We start from the raw sequence: 19,682 nt of genomic DNA on the forward strand, positions 1-19,682 counted from the left end.
TTCTATGATTAGGAATCCTTAGCACTGCTGTTGCAGGAAGGATGCCCTGGATCATACGAACGATACTCATATGGTCATTCGTACCAAACTGCAGTATGCTCCTCTCCCTTCCACCCTATCCGGAGCGGGATGCTTAGCCCGGAGGAGAAGAGAAAGCTTTGTGTAACACTTGCATGCAAAATTCGGAAACGGCACACAAACACAACTGTGAGGGGTTTGTTTTTCCACAGCTGCCGAGATGTCCTGATCTTTCTGACCTTCAAAATGAAGTTTCGAGCTTAATTACTAAAAACGAAAAGCTGCAGAAAGACAAAGAAGCCCTGAGTGAGGAATTAAACAGATGTATTGAGAAGGTATGAAAGAACTGCAAATCCACGTCACTACCTACGTGCTGTAACGGGCTGTTACAATTCCTGTATCACTATCTGTATCACCCTAACCTGTAAAACTACTCTGGATTTTATCTCTTTTTTTTCTTACCTTCAAGCTGGATAAAGGCTTAATTGCCACTGCCTTTTTTTCCCAGCTGGTCTTAAAGAGAAAGCTTAAATTCTGGAGCACGGCTTTACTGTAATTTGATTACGTAGAAAATTCCAAACATTGCAAGGAACAGAGGCCTGGATATAAATATTGCAGCAGGACAAGGAAGACAGTGTTCTTGCACTTCCATTGCAACTCTGACGTATTGTAACTCAGAACTCGAGCAGTGTAACTAATACGCACACTATAAATAATGATCCTGTTGTGTGGAGATTCAGGCGGGGAGCTGAGGGGTTTTTTTTTTTGCTCTCCTGTGTTTTCTTTGTGTAGCTGTAACTCCCTCCAGCTTAACTCTCAAAGTCAAACTGAGTTAAAGAAAATCCTGAATGAGTCAGGCTTACCGATGTAATCTTATTTCAGGTAGCTAAAGTAAGCTGCTTGGAGAATGCAGTTGGCAGCTTGAAGCAGGAACAGAAGTCCTGGGAACAGCAGAGTCAATCACTGAAAACACAGCTCACTGTGTCACAAGAAAAGGTATAATAGTGATTTTTGTTATAGCCCTAGATCAAAAACATTTTTTTTTAATCTCTTGTAGGGCTTTTCTCATAAAACAGCCCTCTTCTAATGTGTGCAAAGATGTCATGCAGCTAAGAATGGCCACTTCGATGGGCTTTCAAAGTGACATTCTTAAAGGACAAGAGGAAACTTGTGAAATGCAGCGAGGGGTTTTTTTTTCCCCAAGAATAAGCTATGTTGTTTTGCGTCTACAGCCAAGTTCATTTTGCCAATTCATTCTGCCCAGTTATTCCTAAAATACTGCAGAGACTCTGCTGTTGCTCCCTGCTCTTCTGGCAGTGGCTCGTCTCTCACCAGGCAGGGGAGGGGAACGAATGGCTATCTGCTTGGCTAATTATGCTTGGGGTTTCTTGTTGGCCATCGGCTGCCAGGAAGAATAAATAATTCAAGAGAAATCTTCTCTTCCCAGCATAGCACAATAAATATGCGGGGGTGGAAGATGTGTCTCCGAATGCAGTATTGTGGCTGTGTTCAAAGTGCATGGCTACTAATTTGGAACAAAGTCAGAATATCACTTCGCATTTTTTAAAGGGGGCTGTCAGCATTATAAACTTCTTCACTCCCTCCATCAGAGATCCTAAATATGTGTGATATGTGGTGCATACACATCCTAGCAGACCGAGGTTACAAGAAATCTTGGTCCAGCAAATGCCAAGCTGTGTTCCTGCTTGTTACAGGTTCAGAGTCTAGACGAAACGCTGCAGAACACCAACCTTCAAATGTCCCGACTAAAGTCGGACTTACGCGTGACGCAACAGGAGAAGGAAACTCTTAAACAAGAAGTGATGTCTTTACACAAGCAGCTGCAGAATGCCAACGAAAAGGTAACGGACCTCGGGTGCCTCAAAGTCAGTCAGCTTTGCACGCCAGGGTTTATGGACCCTAGCTGCTGCTCTCCTGTAGCCAACTTATTTCTTTAGGTTGGCTTGTCCATTAAAAGGACACAAATAGTGCTGCAGACTTGGGCAAGTAGACTCAGAGTTATGCAACTATTGATTTTTTTGGTTTTTTTTAAACAAGTGATATAAAGCTAATAATTTAAAAAAAGCTGAAAGGAGGTGGGTACAAAAGAAGCCCTGTTTTAATGATGTTTTCTGTATTTAATAGTTTTCCGTTTTAAAATAGTTAGCTATAATTAGTCTTGTCGGATTGTATATAAAGTGCGGATTTTAAACTTCTTTTTTAAAAACTTATTTTAAGTTTTGAATGTGAGGACAGGCAATGATCAGTCCATCTCCTGAGTCTCCTTTCTTCCCAGAAAGAAATCTTATGCCAAAAAAAAAAAATAGCTGTGGACGATGTATGAATTTACACATATCAAAACTACAAACATATTAACAGTCAAACTAGTAACTGACAGGGGGATCTAATTTTCAGTCATACTTGTTTTTGAAAGGCACAGCATTATAGCAGCCTCTCAACTCATGAGGAACTGTAACTGAAGGAGTTGTAGACAGCAGTCTTGGGATTGGTATTATGAATTCAGTTACTAATTTGGCGTGTTTGCCATGTAATTAAGGAATATTTAATGTCCACATGGAAAAGAGGCTGTTTCAGAATTGTACAACAGGAACTAAATTACAGCTATTACTGAATAATATATAATAGAGTTCTATTATTTGCTTGATGAGGCTGTGAAATGGAGCACAAATTGCTTTTTTGTGGTGTTGAACTCTGCGCACTCATATCAACCGTTCTGGCGCACAGCTATTATCTGTGATTTCAGTCAAGGGAAGCACTTTGGTTTTGCACTGTGATTAGCATGTCGGGTTTCTTAGTGGAAAACAGTGTGTAGGCTGGGAGGAAGACGGGAACCTTGCGACTTTAGAGTCTGCAGTTACTGAAAGCCTACTTAAAACCCACCTGAATAGAGAAAATGTCTGCTTCTTTGTTTAAGGCCTAACCTTGCAATTCTGTCTGTCTTAAGAATCGGGTTCTAGAACTGGCTGTGCCTTCCTCAGGGCTGCAGGACCAACAGAGGCAACTACACTGGGATGAACTGGACCAGCTGACGAAACAGGAGCAGCAGCTGCTCCGGCAGGAGAATGAGAGGCTGCAAAGAGAAGTCCAGAGCACTAAAACAGACCTGACTCACTCCAGGGAGAAGGTAACCTGAGCAAGCTGACAGATCACAGAGGCGGTCCCTGCGTTGCGTGCTAGGCAAAACTTGTTTTGCAGTGGGTAATACAGGAGAGGAATGTGGCTCGTTAGTTTTGAATACAAACATTTGCAGAAAGAATGCATAATGGAATAGTTTTCCTTTACATCTGCGCTGAGTATGCAGACACTCTTAGGATGTTCTTTTCTAAAAGAAAATCCTGATAACTCTTGTCTAAGACTCTGGTCCGACTTTCAGTTAACGCCCTTCAATTTTTTCTTTCATAAAAACTTCTTAGTATTCCGAGCATTCTTCATGTCTGATTTCTTGGCTCACAGCAGTAGGCAGATTAGGAGGAAGAGGAAGGGAAAGACCTTTTATTGCTCAAAGCTAAAATGTCAGAAATACACCAGAATCTGCTATGAGTCCGAAATTGGTTGGTACTTGGTATTTTAGATTAAGTACATGCAACCTGATTTGTGAAGTGTCTGGAATGTTTTTCCACATTTGTTCATCTCTGGTCTCTTTAGATCAGACAGCTGGAATCTACTATCCTTTCCCTAAAGCACCAGAAGCACCAAAGCCAGTCAGGTATCGTCAAAGCCATAGAGCAAGAGAAATTAAGCTTGAAGAGGGAGTGTGAACAGCTTCAGAAGGAGTTGTCATCTGCAAACAGGAAGGTTAGTTTTAGATGGTAAACGCGTGACTCACAGCAGTACTTTCCATCTCGAAGAGCTAATGTGGTAAGCTGTAATCTTCTTTTACTCTGATCTTTGCGTTGTCTCTTATGAATCCCTGTCCCAAGGAGCTGACTGTCTTCTGTGCTTCCGCAGAGCCTGCAGGGTGGAAGTCTGTGCCGTTGTCATCTGCAAACAGGAAGGTTAGTTTTAGATGGTAAACGCGTGACTCACAGCAGTACTTTCCATCTCGAAGAGCTAATGTGGTAAGCTGTAATCTTCTTTTACTCTGATCTTTGCGTTGTCTCTTATGAATCCCTGTCCCAAGGAGCTGACTGTCTTCTGTGCTTCCGCAGAGCCTGCAGGGTGGAAGTCTGTGCCTGTGCTGCATTCTGTGCTTCTGCAGAGCCTGCAGGGTGGAAGTCTGTGCCCCTGTGCTGCAGGAACAGTACGAACAGTTCCGTGGTAGAACATGGGGACCATAAACAAAACACAGCTTCCTCAAGTGCTCCGCAATACACAGCGCTCGTATGCTAGCATTACCACTTTTAAATTAAAAATCAGTTACCCTGCCTATTTGAAACTCGTCAGAGACACAGTATAACATTGTCTTAGACATCACTTTCAGCAAAGCATTACACTTGTCCGAATACTTATATCTTAATCTTGAATTGTCTTGATGTGCAGTGATTCATGACTTGCATATTGGGGGGGAAAAAAAACCCACAGATAAAATGAGAAACTACTATCTTTCTAAGGAAACTTCTTGTCTTTAATAGATCAGTCAGATGAATTCTCTTGAACGTGAACTGGAAACCAGCTCAGAGAATGAAGGGCTAAGAAAAAAGCAAGTCAAACTGGATGATCAGTTAATGGAGGTACTTTTCAATCAGCGTTGACTGTACTGAATAGTGTGGGGCTCTATCACTACCTCACTGAATCTATGAATGCATTTAAAAACAACTTCTAGATGTGTAGGAACAGCGGAAACTAATCGAAACTAGAAGACTTAATCTCCCCTGATGCCTAATCTCATCTTGCATGATCAAGATGTTAGTGTGACAAACATGCTTCTCTGAAGCACATTGAGGTTTATTGTCAATTCACGTAAGGCTGCAGATATAAAATCAAATAGCGAAGAAATTTGTTTCTCCGCTTGAGGCAAGGCTAACACTTTCCTCTTCCTTCCTAAAACATGTAACCTCAAGTTTCCTAACTAAAATTTGCGTAATGCTGCTCTTAATGTAGAAACCTGTTCTTATTTACTATGGGAATAATTTGCTGAGTGGCAGCCTTGCTATCTTATCTAGATCGTGACAGAGTAACAATTTACACAACTTGCTGTTAATCTAAAGGCATGAGTGAAAACTTCAGTTCAGATTCTTCCAAAGCCTGCTGTAAGTGTGGATGTCTGTTCAGTACTGCTGGAGATGGATCGTGCTGGATGTTGTGCAAACTGCCTAATTCTTAGGTGTCCTTGGTTATAGGAACGGGCAAGCTTAACTATGTTAAGTTAGTGTATCCCTTAAGGTCAGGCTAGACCTCAGAGTTGTGTCTCAGCAGTCTTGCCTAAATTTGATGTCCTGAATTTGAGTTTAAAACATAATATTAAAAAAAAACAAAAACAAAAACACAATTTTGACTTGTTCCATGAATCAAAGCATCTTCTAGATGAGGCTTTTACAACACCGTTTATTAAGACTTCATGTTTTTCATCAAGAGAGCAAATGGGAAACATAGTATATTCAGCATAACATGTAATTAGCTGTAAAATTGTAAGAACTTGATCAGAAAACATGAGATTTTGACAAGTTACTGAAAAGACTGTTTATATGCCCTGCGCTTTTATTTATATAGTCTTAATTAAGCTTTGGGAAAATTCCAAACACTGTTAAACCCTTCAGTATAAACACCAAGCATGGAATTGCGTTTTCTCCTAAAATTTGTATTTCAAACATGCAGGACTCATTACTCCTGATAACATTTTCCCAGCAGGTGTGTATAACATTCACTTAGCATTTTATGACTTCTAACTTTCTCTTTTGTGCCTGTTCTCCTTTTGTTCATGGCTAACCTGTCTAGAACTCAGTGGTTGGAACTAGCAGAGAAGGGTGCAGTTCTCTTTCTGAAATAGTGTGCGAAGGTAGAGCAATCATTTTCAATGTACTACCATAGCATGGAGAAAACATTTCTTGCTTTTATGGATTTTTTTTTTATTATTCCATGCATCTTTTAAGTAAAGCAGCCACTATTCATTTTAATGTAAAATTTTTACTTTGACAGCTGCGCTAACTTCTTTGTGGTTAGTATATTGTGCAATTTGATTCCGTAGGCCAAGAAGTTGCATACTTCTAAGGCATTGCCATGAAAATGGAAAGAAATAATCAGTCGCATTCAAAAGAATGAATGAAAAGTGGCTCAACCCCTTCCTTCTAACCCATTGACTGTGAGGCTTGAAGGTGTTTTCATATTTACCTCTGATAGCTGCATGCTTTTTCACCAGACTGTCAAATGTTTCCTTAATGTGAACTGATACGTGATCACACTCAGTGTCATCCCTAATAGTTTAGCAAGTTCATTATTGTTCCACTTCCTTCCACAGATGAATACAGCAAGACTGTATTGTTTTCATTGGCCACACAATTGGTATTTATTTTTAAGATGCCGTTAACATTAATTGACTGTTTCTTCAGCTCTTTCATTAGATACTTGTATGCTTCACAACATTACACGAAACCCTAAACAAATTCCATCAAAAGCTCAATATTTTTATTGTTTATATTGTCGGTAAAAGAATAGCTCCTTTAGACAAGTTGATTCAAGAGAACCTCCTGATAGCTTAAAAAATACAGAGTTTTATTTTAAAATACTTAAACCTATTTTCTGTTTACCTGGGCCAGCAGAGATGTACAGATGCTAACACGGCCAGAAGAGCTGCACCACTGTGAAAAATGCTTATAGTTGTTTGTTACAGATGAACTCAGTAACTGAAATATGATTATGAGTTGAGGCCTTAATTCTACCACTTGTGGAAGGAAAATTAAAACCACTAACACAATCTTATATGCCTTTTCCTAAGGGAACAGAGTAATGGTTTTGAGATAACAGGTGGTGAGGATTTTATGATGTAGTCAACTGAACTTTATAGGAAGAAAGTATTAATCTTATGTGAACTCAAGCTGCAAATCAGCTTGTCTGAAACATCAGGGGTTTTTATTGTACAGTTCTGGTCTTTTTTTAGTATTATAAACTATTACAACTGTGAGCTAGTCTTACCTGGATTTTACTTTAGTCTAGAAAAATGTTTCATGTGACTGTTTAGCAATCTTAGCTCTTAGTATTGTCCGAAAGTTCATCTAAAAAATGCTAAACAGTCACATGAAACAATCTTAGCTCTTAGTATTGTCCGAAAGTTCATCTAATGCTGGGCCAGTTTATCTAACTTGGGCTCTCATGGTTGCAATGCTACCATAGTAAGGTAATGCCAGAAATGCCTCTTTTCTAGCCCCCTTCACCCAGTAACTGTCATAGCATTGCTTGGGAGCAGCACTTAATTAAATGACGTGGGGAAGCTAAACCGTTTGGGACAAGTCTGTTCCGAGGTGCTTTTTTTGCTGTAGCAAGGACTCTTAGGAACGCGATCCTTTTGTCCCACGTGAGATGCCTAGTTTTTCCAACTAAAAGACTTCTCTGGTAGTATGTATAACTTCACAAAGGACAACCAGTATGCATGAACTCTCTGTTGGTATATACTACCTTTACATTATGTAGACTTGCTGATGCATTTGGTGACTTTTTTTTTTAGTGAAAACAAGACTTAAATTTGGAATTAAACTACTTCAGATTACTATATGCATCCATATCTCAAGGGCCCCTCTGAGTATACTTTTGCTTATGCAGCACAGACACTCAGGAGGTCTCCACGCTTGCTATCAAACTCTGCTTGTGGCATGTCTTGAAATGAAAACTATAAAAATGTGTTAATTTCTACAGTTAATAGTGAACATAAGGAAAGATATATGGGATTCTAAATACTGAATTCTGAATGTAATGCAGCAGCTGGCATCAAATTACTTAAGTCATCATACATTACACTGAAAATTTGTTCTGCTTTTGAGGATGCTACCTCGCCATCCTAGATTAAAGACTAGAAATAATCAGCACTGGTGGACAACTTCAGCCTGCCTCATGCTAATGCTTTTATTTGTAAGTGGATACTATTTTTAGAAGAGCTGCTGGGATCAAGGTTAAAATTAAAAAGGACTGTTAAGTTAAAGCTCACCACAGGCCCATTTAACTTTGACAGGATTTCATCAGAAATTCAGTGAATTTATAATTCAGGTCTGAAATTATGAATCAAAGCTCAGATTCCTTTAGACTTCAGAACTGCACATAAAGATGCATCTTTTTTCATTGGAAAGAGAAAAGCTGTCTACTTAGCCTCCCTTACTGAGTTCAGGTTTGTTTCTCTTGCGTACAAGAAATCGTTCAGGACTAACCTGATGTCTAGTGCATCACTAAAAGGTATGTTGTATGAACGGCAGTGCTGCTTCCTCCTGATGGCTGATTTCCTTTACCCTTCAGATGCTCCACTCAAGCGCCAGTGTGATGCTTAGCCAATCACCGCACTCCCGGGAGCTCCAGCAGCAAGGCTGTGCCATGGTGCCCAAGGAACAGTTCCTGCAGCTCCAACACCAGCTACTACAAGCAGAGAGGAGGAGTCAACGTCTTCAGGAAGAACTTGAAAGTAGACCCTCTGAAACAAACATGCAACAGGTAAAGCTCTCATTACTCTGCAGGTTACAACTTTAAAAGGATATCTGGTTAGTTTTCTTGTTTTTTCAATTCTGATGAGATCCGTTCTCTGTTTATGCCAGTTCAAAAATTAAAATTAAAATTCATTCTATCAAAGATGTGTACAAAACAAACCTTTGTAATTTAGCATATTTAGCTTGAGCCATAGCTTAATTCTGAAGTCCTCTTAATCTTCTTGAAATAAAAAACACTCCTATCCACATTCAACTGGCTTTTCTTCTTCTGATCAACGTGCAGTGAGTGTTCATAGGTTTTGTTTTGTTTTCTTTACCTAATATCCATGTCTGGAACCATCGTTTTAAAAAATACACTACACCACATATTGCACAAGCGCATATCTGTCACACAAAATGCTAGTTTGGGCTGTCGCTGTCACATGGAGTTCTGTCAGCTGTAGTAGAGCAGAATACAAACAAATTAATGCTTTTTGTAAGGTCAGCCTATCTTCATTATTTGGCCATATGACAAGACATTGTTTGGAGAACGCTGTTACTGTTATACAGAAACTTCAACGTTGGTATTTCTGAGGAAAAACAATCTAATTCCAAGGAAGATTACAGCCACTGCACATATTGGGCAAAACGCTTCTAGTGTTTTAGGTTTTTTTTAACATGTAAAACTGAACTATAGGTGATAGGTAGAAAAGTTTCCATCTCCCATATAAAACTAAGCTTAGGGACTAGGCTTGCCAAATGAGTCTTACAGATTTGGTTACTTTTTGAAGAAAAATCTCTACAGCTTTGGCTCAGGCCATAGGTCTTAAATAATATTACGACTTTATCTTATGAGAAAAGATAAAGTTCTAAATAACTTTGATAAAATGCTAACACTTTTATTAATCTGTTAGCAGATAAAAAACCTTTACATTTTAAACTCAGATTGCAGTTACACTTTTAAACAAAAATAAATAAATAGTAAAACCAAGACTTTGAAGCTCAAAAATCTCTGAACGTGTTAATAGGGTATTCTGGAAAAAAGGTACTATGGAGAGAGAGTATATGCAGTAACAGTTTCTAAAGTTTCTAAAACTTGGAGTAAGAATTCTTTTTTTAAGAAAGGCATAAGATCTAAAAGTTCCCCCCCAAAAAAAGAACTTAAGAGCAAATAATATAGGATAAGTAAAAAGAAATCAATTGTAAGGTCTTCTCCCTTTCAGCTGAGTCCTGATAGAAGTGCATTACCACAGGCTAATGTACTTGGTCATATACAATGGAAAGTAGAGCGTGCAGTTTAATTTTGAAATCAATAAAAGCCATATTACAGCAGTAGCATCTGCAAATGAATGTGCTGTGTATTGCATTAGGAGTGATGACTTTGTAATTTTGCCTTTGAAAGCCTGAGAAACAATTTGCAAACTAGTCACATCCTGGAACTTGTAGAAGTGATTTATCTGTAGAACTACATTTCCTGTAAAAGCTTTTATTCTGGAAAGCTTCATGAATTTAAAAACACTTTCAGAGAGGCTTTGCAAGTATTTTCTGTCAATGAGCTAATGCACTTAATCCTTTTAATATTTTTTTTTTTTCTTAAAGTGAATGGATATTCTGGTTTGTAACATCTCCTACAGCTTTCTTCATGGGCTTTACTGGATAACTTTCTAAAATCATTATTAAACACATGCATTCTACAACTATAAACGAGGCCAAATTTGTTTTAGTTTGTCTCAACTTCAATATTTCTGTAAGCACATCTTGCTTTAATTCTCACTGATTTTTCTTCATCATCCTGATTTCTAGGGTTAACATTTAGTTGAGCTTATGTCCATTTTAATGTCCCCTTTAGCACCTTGAAAAATTGCATCCTAATCCCTCTTCATCTTTTCACCAGTGAGTACAACGTCAGATTATCCATGCTTTCTGTGTAAACTTAATCATCTAGTTTTCCTGCTGCTGCTTTGCACTTTGCAGCTTGCTTAGATCCTGAGTCCTTCTGTGTAATAAGGTATCCAAAGTTATCCCCCTTCTTTTTGGAATTATTTTATGCTCCTCATGCTTTGCAATTTTCATTGCTTTTTGATTATTGCTATGGTGGTCTGTGTTCTCATTCATTTTACAGTCAGTCTTGAGCTATTGCCCTCCAAAGACTACTGTCATATGTTCAGATTTCACTAAATTAAAACTCCTGAGCCTTTTCTACTGTGTTAACCTGTCTGGACTCTTCTGAATTCCAAATGACTGTTTCTGCTGTGTCTAGTGCTGTGATTCTTACCTGCTGCACAGCAGCAATTGCTGCACTTGTTCTCATACTCCTTACTCAATAACTAGATTTGGGAGCCTGTTAATGACCCAATATTTTCCTAAGTTCTCTTAGAACTTCTGCCAACCAATATTTTCGTTCAGAGTACTTAGAGTTGCTCAACTTCCCCTTTCTTCAGCACTTTATTTCAAAATTCAAATCACCTCTGACCAACAGCTTGTTCACCTGTCTCAGGAAAAGACTTACAACTAGGTTTAAAATAGAAATGCAAATAAGTTTTCAAAGGAGGCCAGCTGGACTACATTTTTCACAAATGCTATTCGGCAATCTGAGATTTTATATATATGTGTATGTGTGTATATATATATAGTGGCAGATAATTTCCTCTAAGAAATTTAACTGCTTTGCGAATTGCAGTTAATCACGGCCACTGATCTTTTTAAATCCCCCAAAAACATGGATGAGCCATCTGAAAAGTCCTTACATTTGGAAAATGCATCCTGAATATCTCCTCAATTGCATATGTGTAGTGCCAATACTAATGTTTAGAGAAATATAATATGTGATACTCTGCATGTTTTCTTTTGTGTGTGTTTTTGTTTGTCTTGCGTTGCTTGCTTCGCTTGTATTGGTGGTTTGCTTTAACTAAGTATACGTACGTATTTAAAAGAAAATCTGGATATCAGGGTGAAGTATCCCACTTGCCTTCTTTCTCTAGGCCTTGCTACCGGAGCAGCGAGCAGTGCATGCAGATTCCTACCGGAGGATCGGGCACCTCTGACAGCTTGGCTGCTTATGATCTCATTCCTTACCATGATAAACACACACAAACACACGAACTGGCATAAGCTGAGAAACTTGAGGATCAAATTATTTTGTGCTTTTTCTAGGGGGGGAAAAAAAAAGTCTCCACAGTGTTATTTCCTATTTATTTGTCTAGAAGCTATTTTGTGAAAGTTCATAAGCTGTCTTTTTTAATTTGTTACAAATACTTTTTATTTATGTTATTTAAAATGTGGAGTTGTTCAGTGTGGAAAGAGACTATTTTTCTCAAATGGTACTAATTTTATATGAGATTTGAAGAAAATCTGGGGTATTTATACTGCATTTTTGTACAAGATGTATAAACTTTTTAACAGGGAAAGATGACATTTTTGATGTAAATGAAAAATAAAACTTTTTTAAACATAATGCCTCTTGTCTTAATAGTATCAATAGTTTCAGCTTTATGAACAAGAATTAACAAATTTTAGACAAAATATTTGTCTTTGATACTGAGGATTGTCGTATCAGGACTTCTGGGAAAGATTTGTAATAGGGGATGTACTTAAGTACAGATACTCAGCTTCTCTTTAGCAGATGTACCTGCACATTTAAGAAAAGAATTTGCATAGTACATGGGCATATTCTACTGCTGTGGCCATAAAGTAAAAAGGCAGTGCCAGAAAAGGGAAAATGATTAACACGCTCGTTTCTTGGATAACATTCCTTAGTGGTTTTTCTTTTTGTCTTGAATTACTAGATTAAACTAGATTTTTAATACTTTAAGAGGCCAGCAAAACACCTCTTTAAGGCCTATGATTTGTCTAGTTGGGAGCCATGAACCATTTCAGCTGCTTGCTTTCAGAGATCTTTTTGCTTCTATCTTTCTAATGACCTTAAAGCTAATGCCTGAGCTGGCTTCTGTTAAACATGAAATAACATGAAGTTAGAACAATCTCAAATCAACTTTAAGCCAAGAAACAGGATCACAGGTATTGAGACCACTAATTCTTAGTTTATACTTAACTACTCACTCAAGGCTTCTGCAACCACTATGAAGTGTAATAGTCAGCCATGTTTTTGAATTCCAATCAAATTATAAATCATAGCAGCTCAGGATAACTTGGCTAGGAAGTCCCCTGCCAAGTTCTGATTAGTAGTACTTTTTTAATCTGGAAAAATATCCAGTCCAGCAACACTGTAAAACTGTTTTCTATACGACTCTAATAGAACTTCTTTCTATTTTTTCACAAGCTGAGTGATCATATAACCCCATACATAGACTTAAGGATTTCTGGTGTTACAACAAATAAAATGTTGAGTGGACTTCCATCAATCCCCTAAGGGGATCTTTCTACAGTGGTTTAGAAGAGCAACTACCTACCTGAAATGCTCTTCCCTCAGTTTTTCATTTATCCTCCCCCACATGTGTGAAGGTACTTTGGTTTTGAAGGCATTTTGTTTCGGGGAGAAGGTTAGTGCTTTCTCAAAGTTAAGCTTCTCAGATGACTTCCTAGAATGAGAGTAACAAGCTAGCATTAAAATAAAGAATCCCTTTCCCTGCAGTCAGCATCTAAAGTTCCCAAATACAAACAAGCTTTCTTGTAGTTCCTGGTGTTTCTAATTTATTTGGGAAAATTTCATTCAACTGTTGGTGTAACGGGCACTCTCATGACACTGAGTTACTATGCTTTTAGTTAGACTGTCTGTTACCTCATTGAAGAAAAAGAGCAAAAGCATTGTAGAGTTACTATTTGGAAACATCAGTTATCAACAATTAAATTATCACAACAAATCAAAAAAAAAAAAGAAAAAAATGGATTTGGGGAAAATACCATCCTCTTTTTATAATTGAGTTTGGGATAATAGCATCCTACTTTTTAGGGTATTACTCAATTTCAAGGGGCCTTTGGCATGGGAGAGTTATACTGTCAAACTAACATGCCCTTATGACTTCAGCTGAATTTTTTCTATAATTGTTAAGATTTTGATTGGTATTTTGTTTCCCACATTCAACAGAAGTATGGCCGTACCTAAGAACCAGAAAAGGAAACTATCCAGATCTGACTAACACAGTTAAGACAGAACTTGGAATTTTATATCAATTTTTCCTAGATCTGGTAATCTCAAGTGTAACTTAGACTTGGAAAACGAGTTCAATGCTGCGAGTGTCCTTGAAATACTGCCATAACATTTTGCTTCCATGAATGGTTTACTAATTTAGTCGACTCTTTAAAATAGACTCACATGTGGAATGCCAGCTATTTTCTTAAGCATAAACTGAAAAAAAGGACTGGTGAATGTGAACTGATTTTTGTTAACTGATTCTTACATAAATGTTGCTTTCCAGGGGGGTCACGAGCAGCTTCTAAAAATGATGGAAGGACGTATGATGGATGTCGAACAGAAACTAAGGCTTGTGAAGAGGCTTCTCCAAGATAAAGTAAATCAGCTGAAAGAACAAGTAAGCATTCTTACTCTCTTCCTCAAATCGTCCCCATTACTTCTGTAAACAACTAAGTGGGCAAAAGCTGCCAAGCCATTCTTGCTTAGAAGAAAGTTAAAGGTGCTTTCCTTTTTCTTTTAATGCTTCTGAGTTAAAGGATGCCATATTTGCTCAAAAATTCCTAAAACTCCAAATTGGGGACTGAATCCACCACTCATTAATTTCCAAAAAGCTATGCTTGTTTGGTATGCTGATGCACTTAGTCCGGAAACAAACATCAAATTCCGACCAAGTATCCTAACTGGAAAAGTTGCCTAGAAAAAGGAGGAAAAAGAATTTCCTGAAGAGTACAGACAGGATTACTGTACAATTATTGATTTCTCGATGCCCCCTGCCCCAACAAACCCTCTGCTTGACACGGTTTTGGGGTTTTTGTTCTTGCCCTGGTCTGCGGTCTTCAGAAGTCCTCAATAGTGTAGGAAAAGGTGGCTTTTGAACACTTGGACAGGCGTGATGTGATAACAGCATCTGTTTTCTACTGAGGTACAGTCTCCTCTTTCACGTTAAGGAAGTGCTATGCTGACAGGTCTCCTGCCAAAGGGCTGTTCCTAAAAGCACGTAGACAAGTGCTAGGCTGCTCCCCCCGATTAGAGAGGAGGAGCTGGTGGTCCAAACCTCGGAGGAAGTCTCTCTGTGGGATCCCTGGGCTTGTGGATCCTCTTGTGAACTAGACTTATCCTTAGAGGACAAATGCTATAAAGCAGTACTCATCTGACAAGATCAATTTGAAGCCCTCTATCATCTGCCTGATCTCCTTACAAAGCCTTTCCAGTTTCAAAATATTCATAGTATCTATAAAGACTCCACAAACATATAATTTCTTAACAAAGGAAAATAAAATGAATGGGTGGGTTGTCTTCCTTTGATATTTGAGTTACAATAAACACATTCACCTACTTTCCCAGCACTGTTCTTGCTTTTAATTTTTTATTTTGCTTTTAATTTGCTGAGTAATTATGTTCTATTCACAATTCAGCTTTCCAAGAACACTAAAGCAGATGCAATGGTCAAGGATCTCTTTTTAACAAAGGAAAATAAAATGAATGGGTGGGTTGTCTTCCTTTGATATTTGAGTTACAATAAACACATTCACCTACTTTCCCAGCACTGTTCTTGCTTTTAATTTTTTATTTTGCTTTTAATTTGCTGAGTAATTATGTTCTATTCACAATTCAGCTTTCCAAGAACACTAAAGCAGATGCAATGGTCAAGGATCTCTATGTTGAGAATGCACAACTGCTGAAGGCTTTGGAGATGACAGAACAGCGGCAGAAAACTGCTGAAAGGAAAAACTATTTACTAGAAGAAAAAATTGCCAACCTCAATAGAATAGTAAAGAACCTGGCATCCCCATCATTTAATTCAGCATCTGAGATAAGGTCATAGCAAAGCCATTAAGTCTGCCACAGTCCCCATGCACTTTACTGAAATGTTAATATTTCAGCTTTTCACTGTGTTGCCTTTTTGTATTGATGAATTTTAGTTAACAGGTGCCTCCAAGGAGGGGACAGAGCTAAATCCCAAACAGGACACTGCCAAAAGAGAACTTTTGTTTATTCCCAAACTGGTTTTCTGCTGAGTTTTGCCTAAAAGTAATCTTCACTGTGTAAATATTTTGATACTTTGGTTTTAATTTAAAATAGAAATTCTGAATTTACTGTTCTGAATTGATTATTCCTGCCTAGATTGAAGCCAAGGTCTAATGCAAACTTACTGAATTCAAAACTTTAAAATATTTTTGGCTTTCTAGGATACTTCATAGTCCAAACCTAGTAATATGATAGGTCAGTCTTTGACACTGTCAGTATAATTGCTGTTGAAAGCAAGACTTTCCTGATACGGTCTGTGTCCTGCGAACCGGTTCTGGTTTCTGTAAAGCAATATGCTCCACCTTACGGATTAGGCTTCTGGGTTATTTTTCGTGGCTGTTTCTCTGCAGAGCTCAGAAAAGAAGTTTTCTTAAAAATATGTAAATGGACTACTGCTTCCAACTAAGTGTAACAGTATTTCATCTGAAGAAATTTCCCAGCTGGCAAATAAAGACTACTACTTTTTTTTTTTTAAGCTGTGCTGCCAGACAACTTAAAAATTGTAGAGGCCTTAATTTTTTTGTATGTGGAAATAAGTTATACTAAACAAAGGAAGAGTCACTAAACAGAAGTGAAGATGTGAGTTTTGTTTATATAATTTTTAAATTCAGTAAAGCAGTGGAGTATGTTCATTAAACAACTGGCAGAAGAATGAAGAGGGGGACTTGATCTCTTCAGTGAAATCCTGTCACTAGGCCTCACAGACATGGACCTTTGCCATTAATGCAGTGTTCGTTTTGACCCGAGTGATAATTTGGAAAGGCCTGTCTTCTGTAGTAGATCCTAGTACAGAATCTAAGTTTGTAATTAATTGTGAAGAAACATATTCAATGTGAATATGAAGAACTCAGGGAATTAGCTTCCTTCAACATTATAAATGTGGATATTGATGTCAATAGATGAAGATAAATGTGCATTAGGAAAAGCAGGATAAACCAAATTGTATTTGGATGAGTATTACCTTAGTACTCCTTGACCAACATGCAGAAATGCTGCAGTCATGAAGGTCAAAGAGCATCAAGGTTTGTAACGACAGGCAATACCTCCTATTTGATCAGTCGATGAGGCTAGGGAAATGCAAGTTTTCTGGGAACACCTTCAAGACTGAGACGGGTCTGACACAGAAGCAGCTGAGTAAGAGCTTGCATGCTCAAATGCTTGTATATAACCTGTTACTGCAAATAGTCCAAATGCCCTACAAACGCCTTGCCTCCATCAGACCAGTAAGACACATTTAAATAATGTAAATAAAACTGGTGAAAGGGGCCATACTGGCAATACTTGAAACTGGACCTCTCTAAATATGCATGAACTGAGAATGCAGAGGAAGAGGGCGAGATGTTTTGTCTCTGAGACCGCTAGCAAGGTGACAATTCTGACAGCACTTGTAATGAGCCAAAAGTCCCCCAGAAACTGGGATAATACTGCCTACGAGCTGTGGAGTAACCTATGGAAAATGACTTTCACTTGGTACTGATTAACATGTGGCTATAGGGGATGCTATCTATGTCCACGTGGTTACTTACCGATTTTGGAGGGTTGAGGGACAGAACTAAACGTGCAGGGGTACGACTTCCTCTTCTCCTCCCCCTCCTCCTCCATTGCTTTATGCAGGCAATATAGTGGAAATGGAAATACAATCACATAGGAAGAACATGTTGGAGTATCACAAAGTCCTTCTAAATTATTTCACTGCTATGCTATTCTAAATGCCTGTACTGGGTATTTCTCTAAGTAATCTCAAATTCAGGGATTTGCATATCCCATTTTTCAGAGGCTGCAAAAATTTTTTTCATGAATTTGAAATGTGTCAGATTGACAAATTGCATTGATATAAATCAGAGCTTTGAAAAACTTGAAGTAGCGAGATCTTGTTTCTTTTACTATTGATCAATAAGTGGTATCAGTTATAATAAATCTCCGGGGGGGGGTTACCAGGGCTGCAAGTTAGCAACATGGTAATTGAGCACACCCTAAAACCATGCCGATGCTATGGAAATTAGCAAAGCTTCAAAATACTTCCAGGAAACAATGTAAATGAGGTTCAGATGATCAGAATGGTATTTGGAAAAATATCATGAGCTAGCACATTTTAACACTACTTCATACCTTGACCTAGGTTTACTTCCAATGCTCAGTATGTGACCAAAGTCTGAACGCTGAACAGAGGGAATGAGTACTTCACAAACTATTGTGGAATTAATTTCACGTTACTCTATTTTAAAGGCTAGACTACTTAACTAATTTTTAATCTCCTGGTAGTTACCAGGTTTTTATAAACCAAACATACAGACATTTCTAGAGCACAGTACCAAAAAGGGAGCCCAGGTGTTGGAATAGAAGGGAGAAACAGAGAAAAGGGATTTTGCCTTCTCTCTTTCTCACCCTGACCCTACCTTGCTCTACTTTTCTTTCACTTAGCTTCAAGAAACTAACCTAGCCACAGGAAAGAGGAGGAGGAGAAGGGGGAAAATATTTGGTAAATATTTTTTTAGACAAAACTGCAATTTCACTGGAATACTTGTGTGCAGTAATTCTCAGAAGTGCCTTTTGTAATTACATATTCTAGAGCCTTTCTGTACTGTACTGTTTTTGTTGCTACAGGACAATTCAGGACAATCCCTTCCCAAATGGAGGGAACGCAGAGAAAGGTAGCGCTGCTTACAAACGAGTGTCATGTCGCTTATTGGTTCATTGTGTCAGCTCAGAAGCTAAGCAGCTAGTTTTACAAAGTCCAGGCTACTGAAAATAAGCATATAAACATGTATGTTATTAAGCATTAGCGGTCTTTTGTGCATGAATGTGTCTTCCTATGCAGTATAGGCATTTTAAAGATACCAAAGTATTTAATGGGACTGTACCAGTCAAAAGTCACTGAATTTCTAGGCCTCGTTCATACAACAGGTCTTGCCAATTAAGATGTTAACTGCTTTATTACCAGAAGGTGTTTTAAATGTTTTCAACTCTTGCTTTATGAATCACTGTGAAAATAAAGGCACATAGAAATCTCGGGTTGGGAGTTTTGAAAGAGGAGAGACCCCCAAGTTAAATTCATGTGTACTAAATTCACGTGTACTAAATTCACACAGTTGAAGTGCTACTTGTCAATTTAGAATGATTTAAAAGTATACGTTGTTGCACATTCTCCAATTACTACTTTAAACACAAGGAAAATTGAATTCTTTGAATTCTGATTGGAAAAAAAAAAAATTGTAACATTTGATTTTAGCCAGATTATATGTAAGGTAGAGCAGGGGACAGTCTGGGTCTATCAAGAGTAAAATCCTTTCGTTTACTTTCAGCAAATGACATCACTGTCTCTCAGGTTTTCCATCATTTACAGTCTCCTGTTCGGTGTCAGATGCTGTCATTTCATGACAAATGACTTCTGTATAAATGAAAACAACTGTATATTTTTTTTCTATTGAGTTTCGTTTGTTCTAGTGTAATATATTGTCCTTACAACATCATGTAAAACTGAAAGATGAACCAACTTACACATTATTTATAATGAATGTTAAAAAAAAATAACAATAAATTACTGTACGATCCATGCTTGTGTCTTGTTTTTTATCCAACATGAAAATATTTCAGTATCTTCCCATGGAAGTTGTAGGTACTTCAAGTAGTATCTGCGAATTCGTCAAATGCGTACACAAAGCTATAATAATCAAAAGGACAGTTTGGCAGCTACTAGAAGCAGCTTCTTCCATTATGAAAGTATAAAATTGATTGAAGTGTAAAAAACTTGTCAGGTAGCGAACACGCCTCTTCGCTTATTTTCAAGCACACCCTGCCCTCACCTTAAGCTGCATACCTATTCGTCACCTTTATATGGAAAATACCGAGTGCTTCTTGGGTGCCTTTCCTGTTTAACCTTCTAAAACTTACTCTTTCGGTAACGGGTGTGGAAGGCGGGGCGGCGGGTACCTGCTGGAAGCACAAGGAGCGCCCTCCTTAGTCACCGAGCTCCCGTGGGGCCC

The 19,682-nt window shown here is 38.1% G+C and overlaps 1 protein-coding gene across 2 annotated transcripts in view; it reads left to right on the plus strand.

The window, feature by feature from the left end:
* NIN (ninein) overlaps positions 1–15,496 on the plus strand; it is a 58,489-nt gene extending 42,993 nt beyond the window's left edge. The window contains exons 22-30 of one of the 2 annotated variants that reach the window (XM_009289854.2): positions 231–353; positions 901–1,014; positions 1,734–1,880; positions 2,984–3,163; positions 3,685–3,834; positions 4,611–4,709; positions 8,416–8,607; positions 13,955–14,068; positions 15,287–15,496. In XM_009289854.2, the coding sequence (XP_009288129.1) occupies positions 231–353; positions 901–1,014; positions 1,734–1,880; positions 2,984–3,163; positions 3,685–3,834; positions 4,611–4,709; positions 8,416–8,607; positions 13,955–14,068; positions 15,287–15,496 (1,329 nt within the window). Of the gene's footprint in view, positions 1–230; positions 354–900; positions 1,015–1,733; positions 1,881–2,983; positions 3,164–3,684; positions 3,835–4,610; positions 4,710–8,415; positions 8,608–11,560; positions 12,032–13,954; positions 14,069–15,286 lie in introns of those variants that run through there. The other variant, XM_009289855.2, reaches the window with a different exon arrangement.
* Positions 15,497–19,682: the final 4,186 nt, after the last annotated feature.

This window comes from Aptenodytes forsteri, unplaced genomic scaffold (assembly GCF_000699145.1).
Source record: "Aptenodytes forsteri isolate BGI_AS27 unplaced genomic scaffold, ASM69914v1 Scaffold76, whole genome shotgun sequence".
NCBI classification, from domain to species: Eukaryota; Metazoa; Chordata; class Aves; order Sphenisciformes; family Spheniscidae; genus Aptenodytes; species Aptenodytes forsteri.